Source organism: Podarcis raffonei, chromosome 4 (genome assembly GCF_027172205.1).
Source record: "Podarcis raffonei isolate rPodRaf1 chromosome 4, rPodRaf1.pri, whole genome shotgun sequence".
NCBI lineage: Eukaryota > Metazoa > Chordata > Lepidosauria > Squamata > Lacertidae > Podarcis > Podarcis raffonei.
Genome location: NC_070605.1, coordinates 28394084 through 28417136, shown reverse-complemented (window position 1 = coordinate 28417136; position 23053 = coordinate 28394084). Strand labels below are relative to the sequence as shown.

Here is a 23053-nt window from a genome sequence, read left to right as displayed (position 1 = left end):
TGAAGAGAAATTTGTTCTTAATGGCATACTGCCCCATAACTTAGTTTCTGTTTAGACCTATCCTTCATGGGTTTCTCAGCCACTTTTAATCCCTTCTAAGCTAGTGGCACAACATCTTGGTAGTGAATTCCATAGCTACAGTAATTTGTTGCTGTTGTGAAACCCATAACTACAGAAATTTGTTGTAGTTGTTGTTTGAAGTGCTTCCATTTGTAGTATCTTTCCTTTTGCCCATCAATTTGATTTGGTGACCCTGAGATTGGGAGAATTCTCTGTAAATGTATAAACTCATGTCATCCCTTGTATCTTTTTTGTTAAGCTAAAAAGCTTGAAGTGCTTTAGCTTTTTCTCATATGGAAGGTCCTCTTACTTGGCTAGTTACAAAACAGTGCTCAGTGCTATAACAATGATTTCTTCTCAATCATAATTTTCTCTAATATGATAAGAGAGGGATTTGTAATTTGCCACTACTTTGCTTGCTTAGAATTATATATCAATTTTACTTTCTTACTCCCACTTCTTTTGCTCTTCTTCCCTAAAACTTTAAGCAAATTACTGTCAAACTGTGATAAAGCTACTGGAATTGCTGGTCTGCTGTAGTTTGCAAAATAGCCTAAATATCAAAGTTATAGTTAATTTGGATAAACTAGATATGCTTATGTATGTGGTTAGCAACACTTTTGAAAGCCAGTGTGGTGTAATAGTTAATGTTTGGCTAGGGCAGGGGAGACCAGCTATTTCAGATCCATATTTCAGAAATTTACCAGGTGACCTCAGGTCAGTCACTGGTTATTAAATCATACTTTAAAAAACAAACAAATCCACAATTAATTTTCAAGTTCCTTCACAGATAGATGATCAAGCAAAGTTTGTCTTATTTCTTACTGACTCCTCATAGCCTGACCAATATTCTGAACTCCTTTGTGGCACCCTGTGACTGGCATTTCCTCACTGTGTTATTATCTCCCTTACCACTGGCCAGCTGTAAGAGTGAGGAAATCTCAGAGTTCTTCACCAACTCTTTGCAACAGCCCAGCATTTCCACATTGCCTCCTGTTTCCCTATCAAAGGCTCTCAAAATTCATTGTCGCCAAGAGTTTCTTGACCTTTTCCTACCACTGTTCTGCTCAGCTGCTGTATCCATCATTGCCTTTTCACATCTCCCACTAGCCCCATCTCCTTAACTTTGCTCTGTCTTGGAACTGTAACTGTTTTAAGGAGCAGTAACACATTTCTCAGCCACCCATTTCCCCATCCATACTTCACCCATTGAGCAAAACATCCCTACTTTATTAAACAGTTACAGTGCACAGCAGTTGAAGGAAGAGGTATCTTGTGTAATTGATAATGTAATAAGAGGGGAGTTGTGGGTGGGGTTGTCAAGTGGATATGGTGTACCGGTAATTCAGCAATGAGGGTGTCACTGGGTGATTTTAAATCACTAGTGGTATCTGTGGAAAGTGGAGGCAATGAGAGCATAGATAGCCATTCTAGACAAGGCTTGATTGAGTGAAACTCTGTAATTGGTCCCCTTCTGGCTGGGACGGAAGGAATATTCAAAGAAATGGCATATGTGTACTGTTCATTGGTTAAGCAGGCTACTTTAGATGGGCTTTGGTTTGGGGTAGAGTGGAGCTTGGATGAAGCTATCCAGATGAAGCTGGCCAAAATATAGAAATCTAGCCAATAGAGGCACTTTCATTACATTAAGTTATGTGTATGAGAAACTTTGCTTTGAGTAACCCCTAAGTTATCTTTTATTGAGGATTGTATATGAATTTTTCATTTTTACATTTTCCTAGTAATCAAGGTGTCTTGGGTTATATAGGTATATCAGATTTGAGGGTTTTAGTTAGTTGGGAAGAACACAGGCAAATTTTGGTAACAGAGTTTATTAGAGGTCTAGGTTTTGTTTTTATATCACAAAATACTGATGAATATTCGTGCAAAATAAAGCTCTGCATTAAACCTTTTAAAACAGCCCCCTTTATTACCTATACCAACGCAGATTTTCATAAAAACAAACATGTCCCTTATAAGTTCCTCAATTAGTGACAAAAATTTAATTTTCCGACCTTGACCCTAGAGAAAAACACTTTATGTCAGTTTTCTGTATGTGAGTAAAATGAAGGAAGTTTCTGATAATATTTACCTGTGTGAGCAGCCATGGACCTGATTAAATGTACACTACTAATTTGATATTACTTGGAACCAGAAGGCTGGCTTTAGAAACAGCTTTGGTTTGCCATCTAAATTCAAATGAAGCTGGCAGATTAAGCTGTGAGTAGGCAGAGGCTAATATACCAGCTGGGTACTAGAAGAGGCATGCCATTAAACCTCAAATATAGAGTATAAAAATTGATCAGTTCAAAATTCAAGAATTAAGTGTTTCACCGTCTGTGCTGCTAAATCATCTGTAAATGTCGAATCTTTCTATAAAGCATTTTGTATAGCTAAGTGGTGAGAAATGATACTTTTATAAGTTTGTGAAGGCTATTTTTTCATCATAGATTGTGATTTAGATTTGAATAGTTGGAATTAAATCTAGATACATTGAGTAGAACAACTTTCCATTTTAGTTTACTTCTTTTTAGGGTTGGATACGTCTGCTCTTTTTGCACAAGCATAAGGCATTTCTACACATGCAAAAAATAACATTTTTTGCTGATCTTGCTTAATGGCTACAGTCCTTCTGTAGCAATTTTGTTTCAGTGAGTTTCCCAACTTTAGAGTATAAATTTAGGTGCAAGGGACGCTGAAAAGACAAATTCGGTGAGCAGCATAGATGTTAGCATAGGAGCCAAATCCTAGGGGCCTTGGTCCCTTTGGCCCCCCAATAAAATATTTGAGGGGGCCTGGGCTCCCCAAAGTTTATGGGCATTGCCATTCAAATGGTGTTTGTGTGTCATGTCTTGTGATTGATTATATGGGGCAGGCCTTACCTGCCCCCCATATGCATTCAAGTTTGCACCCCTGAATGCTAGCATTCAAGCCTATTTTCTTACTGCATTCTGAAAGGCCAAATTTTAATGAACTTGTGAATCTCTCCAATAGAAACATTGCTAACTTAAGGTAATACTTTTGCTGGTTTCATTTTTAAAGCCACAGGACAAACTCTAGCACTCAGCTGATTTCTTTTGTTTCAATGGGTGGTTCTGTGTCAGTTCCATGTCCATTTCTGTGTTTTGGGCCCATCTCTATTTCCACTTGATGGCATCAGGCCCAATCTGACCCCAGTTGTTATACCAGCTTCAGGACGCTCCCACCTTGCATTGTGCCCTGACTGGCATAAGGGACGGGGCTGCAGATGGGGCAGTGGCTATGCTGCTGTGTCATTTCCCAATGCTGATCAGCTACGGTTTGGATTGCTTTGCTAATCACTAGAGTATGTTAATTAACAGAAAAACAGAGCATTCTTTATCAACAGCTTATAGGTTTTATTTACAATTGAGCGGTACATAAATTTTGTTCAGTAAATTTACAATATCTAGGCATCTATATTTTATATAATATAGAATTTGTGTTTTCCTATATATATTGCTTAGTTAAAGGGTAACTTTGGTCATTGTATGAGTGAAGCAACAGTGCTTTTGGAATGTTAACTAGAAGAGACGTAAGTCTCTCATTATGTATATTCTTGTTAAACTGCTTAGATGTCACACATAACTTCTATATTTATTACAGACTTCTGAGTTCCTTAGGCTGTTCTTAAAACCTAGTAAATCTCATCTTTCCTCTTCATCTCTCCTTTCCTTTTATTAATAGGCTGGAACAGAGATACAAGTTTTCCTGTGCAGAAACAACTAAGGGCATGTAACTTTGAGGGAAGAACTGCTAGTTATTTAACAGAGCTATTTATTTTTAGGAGGTGAATAGTAAGCATACTGGGTTAGAACCAAACTGACAGCACAGGCATATTCATGTTTACCCAGAAGTAAGCGCTACTTCAGTGGGGTTTACTTTGAGGTGAGTATAGGGTTGCAGCCATAATCATTCTTGGAATTGACCCATGACTAAGTATGGATCCAACTCATTGTCTGTAAGTAAATATTCATAATTTGAAGAGACAGTACAAAATACTCTGGCTGAGGGGACTGAGCAGACAATTTTGCCAATTGCAAAGCATGCTGAACATGGCTGCCAGTCTGACTCTGACTTTGATTTGACTCCACTGGATCACCTGGCTGAAAGAGCAACTTGTGCAGAGTTTATTCTTGCAGAATTTTTTTTTAAATGTATGCAAGGGCAAGTATCAGTAATTTGTTTCATTCAAAGATGTTTTCAGGTAGACCTGGAAAAATCTGAAAAGGTTCAAAATATAAAATCATATCTTGTTGTATTTTTGTTTTTCTAGAGGCCTTGTGCACCTCGGCCTGCCTAGTTCAGTTTGTTGGGCCTACTTCGTGTCAGTCTAAGAGTCCCTAACTAACCTTTTGCTTCAGCTGCTGTAAACTGAGAGAAATTGGGTTGGAGAAGGAAGGTTGAGAACCCTGCAGTCCCTGAAGAAAGAGTTGGGGTCTATCCAGTTATATTTTTCTAAACTGAGAGAGAACTAACAGCGAAACATTACTGTGTGAACCTAGCAGAACCAGGGTTGAAGGACTGAGCCAGAAGACTCTTGGGGCAGAAAACTGTAAGTGCTGGAGACAGTTTTCAGAGTTCCTTGGTAGCTAGGACAAGCACAAACCATGGTCTGTGTCTGGCACTCTACTGCGATGTTTTTAGCAGCAACAGAGGTGGCAGCAGCTATCCTGCTTTTCTTTTTTCTTTTTAACCCATATATATGCCCCTCACCTCTGAGGCCACAAATAACCAAATATTTAATACCATACGGTGTCAGGAGTCGCATTGTTTCCTCTGTGAGCTAACAGAAGGCAGTACAGTGGTACCTTGGGTTACAGACACTTCGGGTTACAAACTCTGCTAACCAGGAAGTGGTTGCTCCAGGTTAAGGACTTTGCCCCAGGATAAGAACGGAAATTGCGTACCAGCAGTGCAGCGGCAGCAGAAGGCCCCATTAGCGAAAGCACACCTCAGGTTAAGAACCGTTTCAGGTCAAGAACGGACCTCTGGAATGAATTAAGTTCTTAACCCGAGGTACCACTGTACTGAAAATCTGCCATGCAGTCCCTATTGACTGCAGTGTAACATGGACTACTTTAAGCCACCAGCTGAGTTCTGCTTAACCCCCAGTCTTGGTGAAAACTGACAGCTACCAGTTATAGCAGCATGAGTTTGATGAAGCATCAGGAATAGATAATAACTTTCAGAATGATCCAGTGACCTTTGCACTGGTGTAATTGTCACTGAGTTAGGATTTATATTGTTGCAAGGCCATTGGATTGACCTGTTGCTGTATAGTAGATAATAACTGCTATGGAGAAATGGCCACTAAAATAGGATGAAAGCAAAGACAAAAAACAATATGTGTACATTTGGCTTTTTAAAAAGTTTCTGACTGAATTTGTGGGAAATCTGCTTTTTAAAAAAACCCTGGGAGAAGAAAGAGAGAAGTTCATGAGGTCTAAAACCTATGTAATTTTAGCTTCTCCAGGAACAGTCTTGGGAAGTCTATGCCTGAAATTGCCTAGACTGATATGCAGCTAGCCTTTGTCTCCTTCTAACTAACATAATGAATGGTGGCATGGATGGCCCTGTAGAATAGATGCTATCAAACATAGAGTGGTGTCCTTTGTTTTGACAGGACTTAAACAAGTATTCGGTGTTTGAGAACTTGCATTTCCAGACCAAACATAGCTAGCAAAGTTGCCAAAAAGGAACATAGTACAGTAAGCCTGCAACTTACGCACATTTAACATTTGCACATTCAGCTGTACACATTGGGCCAAAACCTTTTTTTAAAAAAGTGGGGGAAACTAGTTTGGCCATCCTACCCATCATTGTACCCAAGGCGTTTTGACTAAACACAATTTTGGCTTTATGCACGATCCCTGGAATATAACCCCTGTGTATGTTGTATTATTGATTAATCTTCAATAAACAAGCATATTCCCTTGAAATGTTCTGTTGTTTTTCATTGTTTGATTGCACTGTATCTCTGTAGTAGTCAAAGTATGTTCTACAGTTCCATTTGTTTCTACAGATTTTACATGGAATACTTCTGTTGGCATTGTAACTTTTCATCTTTGCTTTTCATCAAGTGTGTTGGAACTTTTTAAAAGCTTCATATAAGCATTGAATACCTTTTTATTAGTGGGAAAGACTGCACTGAAAATTTTGCTTAAATCTGGCAATATGGTTTGTACTTTGTAACTGTTCAGCAAGTTACCTCCATTAGAGCTAGCTGCACTGACATTAATGAACAGCCAACAAATAATTGTGAAAGGTCAGCGTCTTGCTAGGGACAAGACATTTTCTTTCCAAATGAGTAAATAGGATATTTCACCAGCCGTTCCTTGACACTAGTATATGTGTGGGATGGTAAACCTAAAGCGCTAATGTTGCAGTCTTAAAACATGTTTTGGAAGTAAGTTGCACTAACATCAGTGGTTTGTCTATTTAGAATCATGATCTCAGCCATTGAACCTTATGAGAAATTAATACAGCTCTGGAATCAAAATTGTCCTATGGCTGTGGCAAAGTAATAAATGATCTACAGGGGTATTGCTCTTATTTTTCAAGGCTTACTGTTAAAGAAGACTGTGGCTGGAACTGCTATTTTGTAGCCTTCTTGAGACATCTAATTGTTCAAAACCATGTAGCTACTGCTATCTGTATTTTGACCTTCCTAATGCCATATAGAAGTGACATTGCCCTTTTCTGCTTACAGTTTTCCCCCTGTGGTGAGCGCGCTTTGGTAAGTGGGACGAAAGCATGCCCTGCCTGCAGGTTATTCCTTTTGTGCTTGGCCCTGAGAGAACAAAGTCTGTAAAATGTGTGAATAAAAAGTATATAATTGCTCAGTTGGTTTTAGAAGTAGATTTTTTAAAGAGTGAGAGGAGAGACAGACAGACCACATGTCATTCAGACCACATGTCATTAAATCCTCTGTCCTGAAGCAACATGAACTTTTATGGTTCATCTTGGTTGTCATAGATCCCTTTTAATCTGATAGTGATTTTTTTCTTGTATTTGTATTTTTCATCTTGTCTTTCCTGAAGAGCAAGCTGGGATAGCTCAATCGCTAGAGCATGAGACTCTTAATCTCGGGGTCATGGGTTCCAGTTCCACTTTGGGTGTAAGGTTCCTTCATTGCAGGGGGTTGGACTAGATGATCCTTGTGAGCCCTTCGAACTCTACAATTCTTTGAATTATTGTGCGCTATAATACATAAGTATATGCATAATGAAATGTTCTAAAAACCCAGACTTTATTACTGTTGGACAGCAGCTATTGTAATTGTATACGCAAGCTGGCACAGCACACCAATTTTTCTCTTAGGGCTAGTGGAGCAGATAAGATTTTATGTGGATCAGAATTATGCTTGTTTTTTATTTAAGACTTGTGGAAATAAAGCCACGTGACTCTTGATTGCCTTGATTCATAATCAGTGTATAAATACTGCTGCACTCTGTATGATGTTGAGAGGACTTTCTGGCTCTCATGAGATCAGATGTACTCTTCAGGTACCTGAATAATGAGCTAAAGTGAATCAGATGTCATGTGGCTTAATTTACACAACATATTTCTTGCAGCAGTCTTCCCCACCACCCCAATGCTTTAGCATGTTGTCCAAACCCAGGCTTGTAGTTGATCTCTTTACTTACTAACTACAAGCCCTGGGTTCAGACAGCACACTAAGCCAAACTTTGGTACAGGAACTGGGAACTTCTCCAGGAGCCTGCACATTCGCATGGTCACAGTAAACCATATTTTGAATTAAGGTGTCATGTGAATTGGCCAGCTTTTGTTGGTTGGGTGTGTTCACACACTCACACTCAAGCTTACTATATAGTTGTGTTGGCTGTATGTACTGAAACATTTGCTAACCGGAAATGAAGCAAGATGCAATCCATCCAAAGCCCAATTCATTTAAGAGTTAAGCTTGTATGTCAGGCATGTCCAAAGTCCGTTTTGGGGGCCTAATCAGGCCCACCGGTTGGTTTAATCTGGCCCCTATGGCAGTTTCTATCCAGAGGTGAAATCCTAAAAAAAACACCTCAACAACTTTAACCTCCAAAAAAGCTCAACTTCATTCCAAAGAAAAGCTCAATAACTTTGGTTGGCCCTTTGGTCAGCCCTCATGGCCCTTCACTTCCATCAAATCTGGCCCTCTTTGAAAAATGTTTGGACATCACTGTAATGTGTGTTAACTCTTTTTGAAATAAATGTAACTGAAATTATTGAGATATGAAACTCCTAATTTTGGCTGGATTGTGCTTGTGTGTAAATTTTGATTAGTGTCAATGCCTTGCTCAAGTGCTTTTCTTTGCAGAATTATAGAGAAATCTTAAATTCATGGTTTAATTATTGTTGGAGTCATTGGGGCTTGAACTGAAAGAATCTGTTTTGCAAGGTAACCTGAAAATAGCTTCAATATAGCTTCAATAATAGAGATCTTAAATTTTAATGCCACTAATGTCGCTTTCTAAAAAGGGGCCTCACAAGTTTTACACAACAGTACCTTAAAAGATTTTGATCAAGTTATCTGTTGAGATATCTGTTTGATCAAATCTTGGAAACATGGAAGTTGAGAGCATTTCTTTAACAGTAAACACTGAACTGTCAAAACTGTGGTCATACTAGACCTTATATTCTGGGCTTCTTTACTTCAGCTGTAAACAATGACGTAAGAATAATCTGACTAGGAATTGGAATTGTTTGCCGTGTAACCTGGCAGTGCTTGTTCTATATTGTTGTCTAGAACCTTGTAGTTTGAATGATTACTCTAACAGAACAGGAAGCAGTCTTGAAATTGTGTTTTCCAACTTAGACTGGAAATTCAGATGGATTTTCGATTGCTTTTTGCATGATGGTGAGTGAAAAAACAAAACCTCAGAAATAAGGCAATGTAAGGCAAATAAGGCAATGTAAAGTGCTTGGTTGATGCTGGTTAAAGATCGTTTGGAACATGAAAGTTGGCAAAGGCCCAGCACCATATTTTGAATATACTGAGCTTTGAGAGAAATTTTCTTTAAAAAACTTGAATAGGTAAAGAGATACAAAGAAACCACTGGGTGCTTGATTCTGCTTAATAACTGTATTTGGAAATAGATGAACAATATTATGCAAGAAAATTTGTAAATTTGTTTCTGGCTGTGAAATAACTTCATAATTGAATATGTCTAATTCAAATAATGGCTATATCTGGGGTGGAAAAACAGTAATCATTGAAAAGCTAAAATATTTTATTCTCACATATAGGAAGCAATCCCACCCCCAACTCTGAACACTAATATAAAAAGAAGCATTCTCAATATAGCATTTCCTCCTTAACATCCACTTATTTTCCCCTAAGCTGCCTTGTTATATTTTCACCACAATGTTTCATTTCCCATTTGTCTGTGATGCTTAAAGCCCCTCCGCCCTATCAACCTTGCAGGAAAATTCACAAGACAATAAAAAAATGCAGCCAAATGGTTTGGAGAGAGATTATTCAGTGAACTCCTATTTTGTCTTCTCTGATAAAGGGAACTATGTGCAACCTTGCCTAAGTAGTTGATTGAGGGGTCAGGACTGCAGTTCAAGACTGAAATTCAGTAATGGACATTTGGAGAAACTTCTTAATGGTGAGCAGTTAAATAATAGAACTAATTACATGAGATAGTGGTTGCTCTCCCTTGCAGGAGTTCTTCAAGCAGAGGCCAGGGAGCCATCTGTTGGGAATTCTCTAGCTTTGAATTTCCTGCAGAGGGCAAGGGGTTGCATTAGATGGCCTATAGCGCTCATTTTAATGCTTCTAAGGGTAGCCCTGAAGCAGTTGACAATTATGAAGCAGAAAGTTACTGTTTGGAATGGGGGAGGAGGGGCTGCAGCTCAGAGACATAATTAAGTCTGCCAGGTTGGCTGCTTTGAGCTAATGATGCTCACCTTGCTCACTTCTTCAGACAGCAGCTTGCAAAAGTCTTAAGCAGAAGCCTTTCCCAACACCAGCTATTTGAGTCTTTTTATTAAAAAATGGAGGTGTCACTGATTGAATCTGGGATTTTATACATGCAAACTGTATGCATGGAGTGGTACCTCTGGTTACAAACTTAATTCGTTCCGGAGGTCCATTCTTAACCTGAAACTCTTCTTAACCTGAGGTACCACTTTAGCTAATGGGGCCTCCCACTGCTGCCGCATCACCACCGCACGATTTCTGTTCTCATCCTGAGGTAAAGTTTTTAACCCAAGGTACTGCTTCTGGGTTAGCGGAGTCTGTAACTTGAAGTGTTTGTAACCCAAGGTACCATTGTACCTTGTCTTCTTCAGCATCCTGTTTCCCAGAGTGGTCAACCAGATGTCTGTGGGAAGCCCCAAGACATGAATGCTGTCTCCCACAGTTGTTCTGTAGTAACTTATATGCAGACATACTCAGCTCTGATCCTGGAGCTGGCATATAGTCATCATATCTTGTAGCAATTGATAGTTCTAAACCATATGAAGGAAGAATGCAACCTCATGTGGTTTGAGCATATAGTTGAGAACCATGGTTCAACAGCCCTTCTCTCTCTTCCTTGAGCTCTTCTATTTCAAGAACATAGTTATTGACTGTGGTAAGGAGGGAGGAATAACAGAATCATAAAATTGTAGAGTTGGAAAGGACCATGAGGGTCATCTAGTCCAAACCCCTGCAATGCAGGAATCTTTTGCCCAACGTAGGGCTGGAACCCACAACCCTGAGATTAAGAGTTTCATGCTCTACTGACTGAGCTATCCCAGTGAGGACAGAAAAATCACTTGCCACATATCCCCCCTCTAAAAACATAGCAGCAAGCTGTTTTTTCAGCAGAGTGGATGTGGGAATAGATCTTGTATATGAGGAATGGATATAACAAGAGGTGCAGAGAAAGTATTTAAAAAAAAACCAACACCTGCTAAAACTGTTAAACTTGTATGAACCTTCTGAAGAGACTATAACTTAACCTGTTGGAGTTCTAAGAATTTCTAACATGCTTGACTGCATTTATTTAAAATGTTTTGATAAAGACCCTTTTGCAGCTTTTTTGCTTGTAGCTGTTTGTTCTGTTGGAGTAGCTAGCTGTACACTTTGTGCTTTCTGACCCAGATTTCTTATGCCTGGGGTCTAGGAAACTGACTTCAAATGAATAAGCTAAGAAAACCAAACTGTGTTCCAACACTTAAAACATTCTGTTATGCTCTGTCTGAATATTAATAACTACAATTTCACTGACACAGTTATACTGAAAAGCCTTTAATTTTTTTAGTAATCTTAAGATCAACACAATGGGGTCATGTGTGTATCATCCTCAGCAATTCATCATTCCTATTCTATGTTTAATGTACTATTCTGGGCCAAATTATGTCCTCCAAGCGTTTCTTGAGCCAAGGAATTTCCTTCTGAACCAGGCTGTTGTCCTGGTCTAACTTCCCTACACCACAGTGTAGCATAAATTCTTGTTCATGGTGTGCTCCAAAAGGTGCAATTTGGGCATTGTATTTTGTTGGGCATTACTGAGCAATGGAGGATGGTAAATGTTCTCGGACTATCTTGCATTATCTTATTGCGGATCATTGTCCTAAAATTATCCTAATCAATGTCTTCTAGGGGTTTTGCCATAGTTCTTCAAGCTTTGGCTACTTGAATCTCCTTTCAATTTTTTCATGTCTCATGTAGTTAGATAGTATTTGATACTGCCCCTTTGAAGTTAGCTTGGTACTTCCCAGGAAATCTCTCTACTCAACTGTAACACTTCCTCTGGTTAGCAAATGCAGGCAACTCCCTATTTACGCAGGTGAAACACCATTGGAAAAGCCTGCAAAACCCTCTAAACCTCTGGAAGCTCTTGAAAAACCCTATAATAAACCAAAAGCACTTACCAGATGCCACACTCCACCACAATTGCTCTCTCCAAACCTCCTTGCTCAAACTCCAGCTCTCCACAGGTTTCAACAGTCGGTGCAAGGGCTTCTGGGATTGCAGCTGCAAAGGCTCGTGTGTCCACACTTTTTTTTTTTACCCTTTCTGGGCTCTTTTAGGGCCATTTTAGCCATTTTAAAAGTCACTCCTGGGTTCTGTGCAGTGCACACAGTTGCAGTCATACATCATTGGACTCACATAAATTGGTCTTTGCCTGTAATGCTAACCCATGGTTTGTTTAACAAAACTATCTGTTAATCATAAGTTCTCCCACAGATGATCTAGCAAACTGTGATTTGTTTTTCCAAACTTTTCTTTTGTTTTCCAGCTGCTGTTTGTAGTTAGGTGAGTGTCTGGGGTGCAGTGGGGTGGAGTACTGTGCTCACATGAAACAGCAGGCCATAGTTAAAACAAACCAAGGTTTGTAAGGAAACAACAAACCATGACTTCAGATCATGGTTTGTTGGCTGTAAACAAGCTATACAAACTGCTGGACAGGCTTCAGCCATAATGATAAACTATTGTGTAGCACTATGTGTGACCCAGACTAATAGTGGTTCAAATTGATTATCCAAACTCGAGTACTATAGGCATATGTTTGATCTCCATGCTTCAGACTAAAGTGTTGTGCCTTACCATTTTTTTAGCTGGATGTTCACTCTTAATTTGTGCCTATATTATGTACGCTACTTAATTTTTTCTGATTAAGTTGTTTATAGTTTTATAATCATTTTTTTAAATGTGCAAGCTACATTTCCTCAATTATATAGGATCAGTCAGTAATACATTTGACAAGTTTGTGCAGGAAGAGATTCAGAAACTTAAATAAATTGAAATGGAGAAGAAGATAGCTTGTGAATTCAGGGTCTTGTGACTTAATAAATGACTCTTAACAATGATGTGGCTGATATTTACCAGAAGTAGCTTTTTTCTCTCTGGAAAACAAGCCATACTGCTGTTACAATACCCCATTCAGTTTCCCTTGTTGCACATAGTTGCATAGTGCTGCTGTTGCTGTACAAATCTCCATTTCATAAAAAGATTGGAGGCCTATGTTAGTGTGAAGCTTGTTCTGTTACACAACTTGAAAAATTAAAACAGGAAGCTATAACATTATATACCAAATGCTTCTTTAATATTTTCAGCTGTTTTCCCTTGCCTGCTTTGCCTGCTTTTTAAGTCTTCTGGACTGGAAAATGGGTATTAAAATTCATAAAGTATGTAGAAAACTTTCTAGTCAGTGGTAGAGATGTGTTTCCAATGTCATGGGAAGGGTTGAGGTGGTACAGAAGAGCCTGCTATTCTGGGATTAGATCAGGATGTTAGCTAGGCCACAGATTTGCAATCTGATGCTCTGTGCTTCTCCTGTCCTGTTTAGGTATTCAGAGACCGATGAACCACATGCTATGACTCTGTAAGCACTGTATACAGCGGGGCTAGAGCCACTCTAACTGTCTCAAGCCTGGAACTGGTGAGGTTGGTGGCATTAAAGGCTGGGCCAAACTACTTTTCCCTGCCCTCACACTTGCTACACACCTATGGTGGCTGTTGTTACTGAATGTCAAACAAGAAGAGCGGCATGTAGAGAAGACCATATTTGCATACTCTCTTTTGCCTTCTTTCTTGCCCACATGCACAACTTTTTTCCTCGTGCAAGCAAGGCTTAATTAAACCCTAGTCTAGACCACAGCAGTTTCAGAGTCAAGTAATGTAACGTGCAAAAGTTTCTGTTAGTGCACGTAACAAGTTGCAGCATATGTTTTTGTTGTAACAAAATTGCTCCTAAGAGTGAGTACTGACAAAATAGTAGCCATCTAGACACTACTGAGAAGCAATAGGAAGGATTTGTGATTACAGTGGTACCTCTGGTTGCGCATCCTTCAGGATGCGAACACGGCAAACCCATAAGTATTTTTCCAGGTTTCACCACATGCGCAGAAGCGCTCTACCACCATGTGCGCATGCGCAGAAGCGATTCCCTCCGGTTGTGGAAACCTCGGGATCCAGCTGGAGCTCCGGAACAGATGCCGTCTGCAACCGGAGGTACCACTGTACCTGGAGGAACGCCCTGGAGTTTTCCAAAATGCAGAAAAAAATGTTTTTTTGTGGGGAGGCAGATGGAATCATAGAATCATAAAAGTTGGAGGGTACCCCCAAAGGCCATCTAGTCCAATCCCTTGCAATGCAGGAATCTCAGCTAAAGCATCCATGACAGATGACCAGCAAAAACCTCTGCTTAAAAATCTCCAGAGAAGGAGAGTCCACTGTCCAATGGCTTTTACTGTTACAAAGTTCTTCCTCATGTAATAGGGACAGCATCCCTCAAACATCCCAGTAAACACTGAGCATACTTAGTGGCTATAAAACATTGAGTGTCTGATTGGGGGCGGGAGATGGGAGGACTGGAGTATTCTGAAAGAGGGCACAGTTGGCTGGCTAGAACCCTGAACAGGCACAGCCCACATTGCAACATTTTGTTGCTAGTTCCATTTGTGTTTCTTGAATACATTCCATATGATTACTCACAATCTGAATTACATGTGCACCCCTGACCAGTTCCAGTTTTTACATATCACATGCTTAGGCAAGTCTGGGTTTGGTTCATTTTATATTCCATTTGAAAATTGTTGGTATCTTCCTCATTGAATCTGCCTGACAACATAGGCTTTTTGATAATATCCAGAGATACAGGAGTGTTTGTTTTGTGATTCAGTACTAGTAAGGGGCACATTAATTAGTATTAACAATCTCACAGTACTTATTTTAATTGAGTCTCTCTCTACCTCTCTGATTAATACGCAAAAAATCTACACAATGGTCATCCTAGTGGAAGGTCCTGCACTTTGGAAATATGTCAATGATCACTTCAGTATTACCTCATCAGATGTATGAATTCTAAGTGGAGGTTAGCCAGGCTTAGCTGCAATCTCAGGTAGCATTATGATAATGCATATGTAATGCATGCATGTATATGTATGTATGTTGCATTACTCTGAGGCTTCTGTGGTCTAGACTGCAGTAGATAATCATAATCGTTCTTTCCTCTGCAGTGTAAATAGCCCCTGAGTGATTTCTGTGACGCATTTAGGGAGGAAGGTGAAGGCTCTTGGCTTAGTTCATGCATCAAAAACTAATTAAGTTGTGAACTGTTACTGCTGAGGCAGATATACAAACATCCTTAGGTTTAGACAGAGGAAAACCTCTGTTCATTGTTACAATATAGTTTGTTACCATTACAAAATCTGAAATTATCAGAAGTCTTATGGGAAACTCTCTGTAATGTTCCTGCTTCAGTAATCTTCAAATGAGCTAGCATTTGGGGAAGATAAATGGCATAGCATCATTGAAGGCCCTTGTGATCTGCTCCCCTGTCCACTTCAGGCCAAGCACTATGTCATGATATCACATTTCTTCTTGAGTGCCCTGGAGTCCTGAAAAATTGTTGTGCATCTTATTTTGTTCATGGTTGTGAACAGCAGGTAAAGCTAGACTGTCTTGGTCCAGAATTTGTATGAAACAGCTTGAGGGCGACTAATTTGAATGAGTTAAGAGATCTTAGAAAACCTACTTACACCTCAGTTGGGGATCAGTTGTTGGGAGGCTAGTCCTTTACTATGCCTAGAGTTTTGAGTCTTGTAGTCTGCTGTCCAGTAGCTGAGCACTTGTACAATCATGGGATAAATAACCCTATCTTGAATATTAAAAGTATTTTGGCTCAATTTTTTTCATTTTCTTTTTGTAAATGTTTTGTAATTTTTTTAAAAAGTCTGAGCTTTAAAAGTACATTGTTATTCCATAATGCTTTACTGCTGTTCTAATAAAATCAATTTAATGGAACATTTGAAGCTGTGTTATATGGAGTCAGCTCATTGGCCCACTTAACCTGGTGTTTCCTATTTTAGGAATTGCTTTCAAGGCTCCAAGCAGATATCTATAGTGTGCCCACAACTTAATTGTGCAGGTACTCCCCCTGCCCTGCCCTGTCTCCAAAAAATGCTTCTGTAGTTAAAATATAAACATATCGGTGTGCAATGTCTCTTTGATCCTATACATTAGATTTTTTCCCAACAATGGAGATTGAGGCAGTTTTGCTCAGGACAGGATTTATTAAATAGACTAATAAGACTCTGGCCTGGGGCCCATGTTAAATAAAGCCTGTGGTTTTCATAATATGGGGCTGGTTTTGATGATGCCAGCACTGAAGGGGGGAAAGTTTATTTAATGAATCACTCAGGGTCCAGTTTTCATGTGTTCTCTGATAGTGTATAGCAGGCACGTCTGATAGTGTATAGCAGGCACGTCCAACAGGTAGGTTCTTTATCTACCGGTAGATCACTAGACATCTGTGGTAGATCACTGGTAGATCAGCGGCTCCCCCCAATGAAGCTGAACAACTTTGGCTCCCCTAAAAAAAGCTCAACATTTTGGCCCTTCACCCCCCAACCCCCCCCCTTCCCTCCTCCCTAAAAGATGCTCAACAAGTTTGACCTGAACCCCCCACAACAGGGCTTTCCTTCGTAAAAAAAACCTCAAAAGCTTTGACCTGAACCCCCTAAAAGGGGGTAGATCACTGCCAGTCTTTAACTCTGTGAGTAGATCGCAGTCTCTTGGGAGTTGGCTACCCCTGAAGTATAGGAACTGGAGTAGGGCTAAGCCACAGGACCAACTGCCATAGTACAGGGTGGGGTCGTCATACTTATGTGGATGATACCTGCCTCTACTTCTCCATCCTACCTGAAACAGATTGAAGCTGTGATGATGCTGAGCTGTTGTCTGGAAGCAGTGATGGGCTGGATGAGGCCAGCAAACTGAAATTGAATCCTCACAAGTTGAAGGTGGTGGTGGTAGCTGATTCCTGTGTCTTGGGAACTGAGTAACTAGCCTGCTCTAGACGGAATCTCCCTGTCTCTGGAGGAGCAGGTCTTGTACCTTGGGTATGCTCCTGGATCTAGTATTGTCATTGGAGGCCCAAGTTGCTTCTAACTTGGATTGGTTTGCTAGCTACTGTTTCTAGAAAGAGATAGTCAGGCCACAGAGCTATATGCTCTGGTAAACTTGTGTGTTAATTACTGCATTGCAGTCTGTGTGGGGTTGCCTTAGAAGATAGTCCTCGAATCTTTAGCTAGTGTAGAACGCTGCTACTAGAATACTTATTAGAACATTTTTGTGGGATCATATTACAGCTACTGTGCAAGATCTGCACAGGCTGCCCATACATTACCAGACCCAATTTAAGATATTAAGGATGCTGTGTAAGGCCCTAAATAGCTTAGGATCCAAGTATTTGGTGGACCATCTTTCCCTCCATTAGCCAACCCAGACTCTGAGATCAGTGGAGGGGGCCTTTCTCAAGGACTCACTGGCATGTTTGGGCCTTATTTGAAGTGCCTCCCCAACTATGGAATCCCTTCTGGAGGCATGGATGGCTCTATAACTATTGGGCTACTGACACTAAGTTAAAACACATTTGTTCACCCAGGCCTTTATTGGTGTTGGTTTATTTAAGAGACTGCTGTGATGGGAGTATTATGTCTGCTGTTGTGTTAACTTGAGAAGTGTGATAATCCTATAATTTTAATTGTGTGTGTGTGTGTGTGTGTGTGTGTGTGTGCATTTGTAAACTGCCTTAAGAACTTTGGATGGAGGGCGGCCTATAAGTTAAATAGTGATATTTTATAGAATCTTTTGTGCGTGTGCATGAGAATTATTTGATTCTACAATACTAATAAATAAATGAGACATTAATAATAAATTGGATATCCTAGCTCTCTGTGGCACCACTGAGTGACAGCATCACTTGTCACAGGTTGATACAAATTGGCCATATTCTGTTAAATAGCTGCTGAAGCCTTGGAAAACTCAAGACAATAGGTTGGTTGATAGCAAATGCTTGTATAACAAATGTACCCTTCTTTCCTTTAAAAGCACCAGATCTCCTTACAGCTTTGTGTAGTATGTGACAGACAATTTTGAAAATAATAGCCTATTTTCAGTTTCATGTGCAATTAGGGCAGCTATTTCTTGTATACTGAATACATGTTGTATCTGTTGCATTTCTTGCTGCAAAGGGGATGTGGGTGTAAAATTCTAAATGTAACTTGGTTTGAGTGTGCCACAGTTTTCTGAGAAATGGCATATGTGTAATTTCGAATAAGACTGACATTATGAACAGAAGTGTGTGAAAAGTGGTGGGGTTACACTTGTCTCCCCCCCCCCCAAGGAAAAGAAACAAGATTTTTGGAACCTGGCAACTTTTAACATCCTGATATATGGATTTTGAGGTCAGTTTGAACCTCAAAAATTAGAATTGAAATTTGGCAGAGATTCAAAAAAAAGCTGTCTTGAATGAAGCAGTGAAAATGTACAATATTGTATGTCAGATTTTAAACTATGCTGGCCGATGCTGCATGCAGCTGTCAAATGGTCAATGCATGCTGTTGATAAAATATTTCTTTAAAAAAAAAATATATTTATTGAAATTTTCAAAAAATAAAAAAGAAAGACAAAAAGAAAAAAGAGAGAGAAAAAAAGAAAAAACAACAATTGAAAAAGTTTACATTACTTGCTTTCCATACCCAAATTCCTTGACTTCCCCACACCTGCCCTTCTTGTATTCCAGTTCCAATTTTTAGCTCAGCAAATTTTTGTCCCCACACTTTACCTTGTTTTCTCTGATTCATTTTAATTAACCAATTTTAACTTATAAACCTCAATCTTTATATTTCAAAACTTATTCTTAAAATACTTTTCCTAAATTCACCCCATCAATTTAATTAACCCATTTTAACTTAAAAACCTCATTCTTTATACATCAACACTTATTCTTAACAATCTTTTTCTAAGATCGGCCCCAAATCCCTTCCCCAAAATCCCCATTTTTATGTTAGTGGCAAAACCAACTTAATTAAAACAAAATATATTTGTACCCTTTGGATTCCCGAAGCCCTACCACCCCCTTTCCCGGTTTCGAACCCCAACCAAAGTCCATCAGTCCATCTGCAATCAGCCTGGCGACCTCACGTCCGAGGCACTTAACTCTCTCTCAATTTCTCTCTGCCAGTTTTTTTGATAGTCCTTTATTTTAAATTCCGAATCTCGAAGAGGCTCTGTTCCAATAAGGTCCATATTTCTTCCAGCCAGACCTCCATATTTAACAATGGAGCCAAGATCTTGTTTCTTACTTCTCATAAGTCCAAATGTCCCAAAGGCTCCAAATTCCACATTAGCCAAATTTGTATTCCATATGTCTTCAGATCTCCATATGAGGAGATCTCTCCAATTTCCATTCTTCACTTCAAACCAAATTTTCATCAACCTGTTCTTATTTTCCTTTGTGTCCAACTTAACAGGCCTCTGGCTCTCCTTGATCATCTGCAACATCACAGCGCCTCCATCTTTTTCCTTCAGATCCTCATGTTCCTCTTTAAACACATCCTCAGATGACTCAAATTCCTTTTCTTGTTTGGCTGTAAGGATTTTTAGATCAATAACAACACTTCCCTGTTCATCTGCAGGAACTTGAATCATATCTCTTCCAGGCTCAGCAACTTTATTTACTGTTCCCTTCATTATTGTGACATTCACAGTCAAAACATCCATCTGTTCCTGCAGTTTTCCCAGGAGCGAGAAGGTCTTTTCCAGTTCAGCCAGTATTTTTCCACTTACAGCCATTTTTGTAATGTCCTGAACCCCCTCTAGAGGGATTCTAGTTACTTAATGTCTTCCAATTCCCACCCAAAAGCCAAGTTAACCTTTCCTTCTTTATTTTAACAATTTGTTGCCAAATTATAGCGAATATAACCAGCAAAGTCAGCAAAAACAGAGTTTCCCTTTTCTTCCAACTTTGACAGCTAGTTTGACAGCTGTCAAAGTCTTTATACTTCTTCCGCAGGCTCTCTTACCGATCGCTCCCGGGTCTTGGGGGAGGGGTGAATTCCGTTCTCAATGTTAGCTCTTATCCTCCAGCACGATCACTTAAATTGCTCCAACGTAAAGTTAATTGCTTTTCTCCACAAAGAAGAAAGGTATTCTCACAACCTTAGTAATAAAATCCTTGCTTTACGATGTTTACAAGGCGGGTAGGCGGACTTCCTTTTAACACCTTGCCCGTTCGTTACTAATTCCCAAAGATAAAATTTCCCTTTTAAGTCCAATTACCGTGTTACTCACGGGTCGTTACTTTTAATCCGAATGTTCAAAGGAAGAAGTTAGCGCTCTCCGTCCATGGCATGTGGCTTCACTCAGCAGGGGAAGCAGTCAAACTCACAGCACCACGCCGCTCTCCGTCCCCCATTCCAGAGCTTTTAAAAAGGCTCCTTTGCGGGTCGGGGGGGCGCAAATGGTGCCCGCCGAGTCACCAAGTCCACAGGCTTCAACGCCTGTGGTTTCTAAGGGTCCCCGTGTCGCCGCCGCAGCAGAACCCAACCCCTGTTGAGCCGATTCCCTCCGGAGCTCGGAGGGAATCCGCCTTTAGACGATGGCGCCAACCCGGAAGTTCCTATTTCTTGAATACAAACTATTTGCTGAATACTTAGAGGATGTTTCTGTCAAAATTCACAAAAGAGAATTTGCGTGGGGAAACTTGGTTTTTGTTGTTGTTGTTTTTCTAACAAGTACTATTGTAGCATATCTCTCCTGCCGCATTAATATTCAGGCAGCACCACTAATGTAATTCCTGAAGAATAAGAAGTGGAAACTTTTGTCAGGAGGACCTTTGTTGTAAGGTTTCATCCTTTTGGTTCTGGAGCCATTGTTTCAAATTATATGCAGAGCTGCTGCCAGTCAGTGTGAACAATATTGAGGTGGATGTGCTGAGTCTGTATAAGGCAGCTAGTTCCTAAATGCTTACCTCAATAATAAGAATAAGAATAAGAATAAAATAATTTTTATTTATACCCCACCCTCCCTGGCCAGAACCGGGCTCAGGGTGGCTAACACCAATAAAATTACAATAAAAAGTAATAGGGGGGGGGGGGACAAAACAAAAAAACACACACAAAAAACAGTTAATTAAAATATGGGTTAAATTACAATTTAAAATGCAGCCTCATTTTAGTAGTAGCCCATAAATCAAAACCATAAGGGAAGGGAAACATAAGGGTCAGACTGAGTCCAAACCAAAGGCCCGGCAGAACAGCTCCATCTTGCAGGCCCTGCGGAAAGATGCCAAGTCCCACAGGGCCCTGGTCTCTTGTGACAGAGCTTTCCACCAAATCGGGGCCAGCACTGAAAAGGCCCTGGCCCTAGTGGAGACCAGTCTAACCACCTTGCAGCTCTGGGCCCCCAACGTGTTGTTATTTGTGGACCTTAAGATCCTCTGCGGGGCAGACCAGGAGAGGCAGTCCTGTAGGTCTTTGTGCTGTTTGGGGCTGGATAATGTGTTGCAATATATGGAGCAATCTCCCTGGATATGGGCTGCCGCAGATTCAGGTTCCAGCTTGACACTGAAGTTCACAACACAGTGTTGTAGCTATTTGGCTAAATTTATGCTTGACCCAAGCTTTTGATTGCATCATTAGAAATGCTGGTTAGTAAAACTCATGTACTGTATATGGCAAATCCAATGTGGGTATAGTACTCACATAAGTCAACTTGGTGTTTACCAACCTTTTGTTCTGAGAGAAAGATGGACGTAATGCTCTATGAACAGCTGTGCAAAGCTACGTCAGAGTTCATTAACGCAGAGCTTTGCTCCAGGGAAATGGGCAGCATTAGTACCCTTGATCCTCTATGCTACATGTGGCTGAATGTTTACTATGAGCTATATTTAACGCAACCAACTAATTAAGAAAAAGAGAGCCTTCTTGGTCTGTGTTTCATTCATGTCTGGGTTGCTTACTTCTGCTAGAGCAAACCACCACTACAGACATTTAAGTTGGGCATGGAAAATGATTTTTGATACAAAAGATATATTACTCTCAAGCCTAATCCTACTTTTTGTTCAGTGGCTTAATGGTTTGAAATTCCTCAAATTATAACTAATAAATTAGATAAATTATTTGTTATTTTGATTCCTAATAAAATGAATCCAATATTCCTTGACTTCAAGTAGAAAATTTGTTTTTGCATCTTTCACTATATGCAGTCCGTATAACTTCCACATCATCTTTGTTATCCAGCCAGTATCATTTAGGCTAGGCTGATTCAAACAGCATATGAGACTTTGGGTACACCAGACCTTTGAAAAAGCAGATTTCAAATGTGAAGCTTTCTGTGAAAAAGCATGATCTCCAGCTTGCCTTCTCACAACCCACCCCATTTAAAATAAAATTAAAGGACTGCATGACTATATATATTGGATTTGAACTACCATAGTTTTCTATATGATTTTTGACAAGGAAATACTTACTTAAATATTCCTAGTCCCATTGCCTTGTCTGTCTCCAGCAACATCTTGGCTATATTCATAATTTTAATGATAGGATTCTTCCTGGACATTTCTTCTCCAGCAAAAAGGTTATGTATATCCCTATGTCAGGAGTTATGAAAAACTGGTTTACAAAGTGTCTTGGATTTTAAATGGCTAAAACTGGTTTCCCAGAAGATAAATTGAGTGTAGCATGAAGCTGGACAGCCTGACCTAAAAATGATTGGCTGCTGCTATACCAATGCATTTTCACCAGGGTTAGCTAGTCATGTTTCTAGTCCTTGTTGGCAACATAAGCTCACTTCACATGTAAATACCAGATATTGTAGCCCTTCTTGACCAAGGGGACATCTCAGCTTGAAACCAGAACAGAAATAAGAAAGTTGTGTAGGCTGAGGAAGTGGGAGAAAGAGGTGGAAGAACAGAGTCATAGTAAATAGGGGAGTTCTTGAATCTGCTGACTTTGGATTGCTTCTTCTAGAAGGTGTTGACAGAGAATTTACTATACAGGCTAAATGAGATTCCTCCCCTCCTTATAAATGTTAATTGAACCTGTTGTGTCTCATTGTTGGTCATTTCCCTTCAAGAGTATTCCCCTTAGTTTCATTAAGTATTTGTGGTTTCCCAGCTTGCCACATTAGTACTAAAAGACGAAATACTTTTAAAGCCCAAGAGGTATGTCATGAAGATATTGTTTTGCTCTT

The 23053-nt window shown here is 39.8% G+C and overlaps 1 protein-coding gene across 3 annotated transcripts in view; it reads left to right on the top strand.

Annotated features, from left to right (window-relative positions):
* Positions 1-23053, top strand: part of UBL3 (ubiquitin like 3) — a 42108-nt gene that overhangs the window by 5320 nt on the left and 13735 nt on the right. The window contains exon 2 of one of the 3 annotated variants that reach the window (XM_053385971.1): positions 6791-6817. The exons of 1 other annotated variant lie outside the window; for it this stretch is intronic. In XM_053385971.1, the coding sequence (XP_053241946.1) occupies positions 6791-6817 (27 nt within the window). Of the gene's footprint in view, positions 1-6790; positions 6818-8914; positions 8936-23053 lie in introns of those variants that run through there. One more of the 3 variants, XM_053385973.1, reaches the window with a different exon arrangement.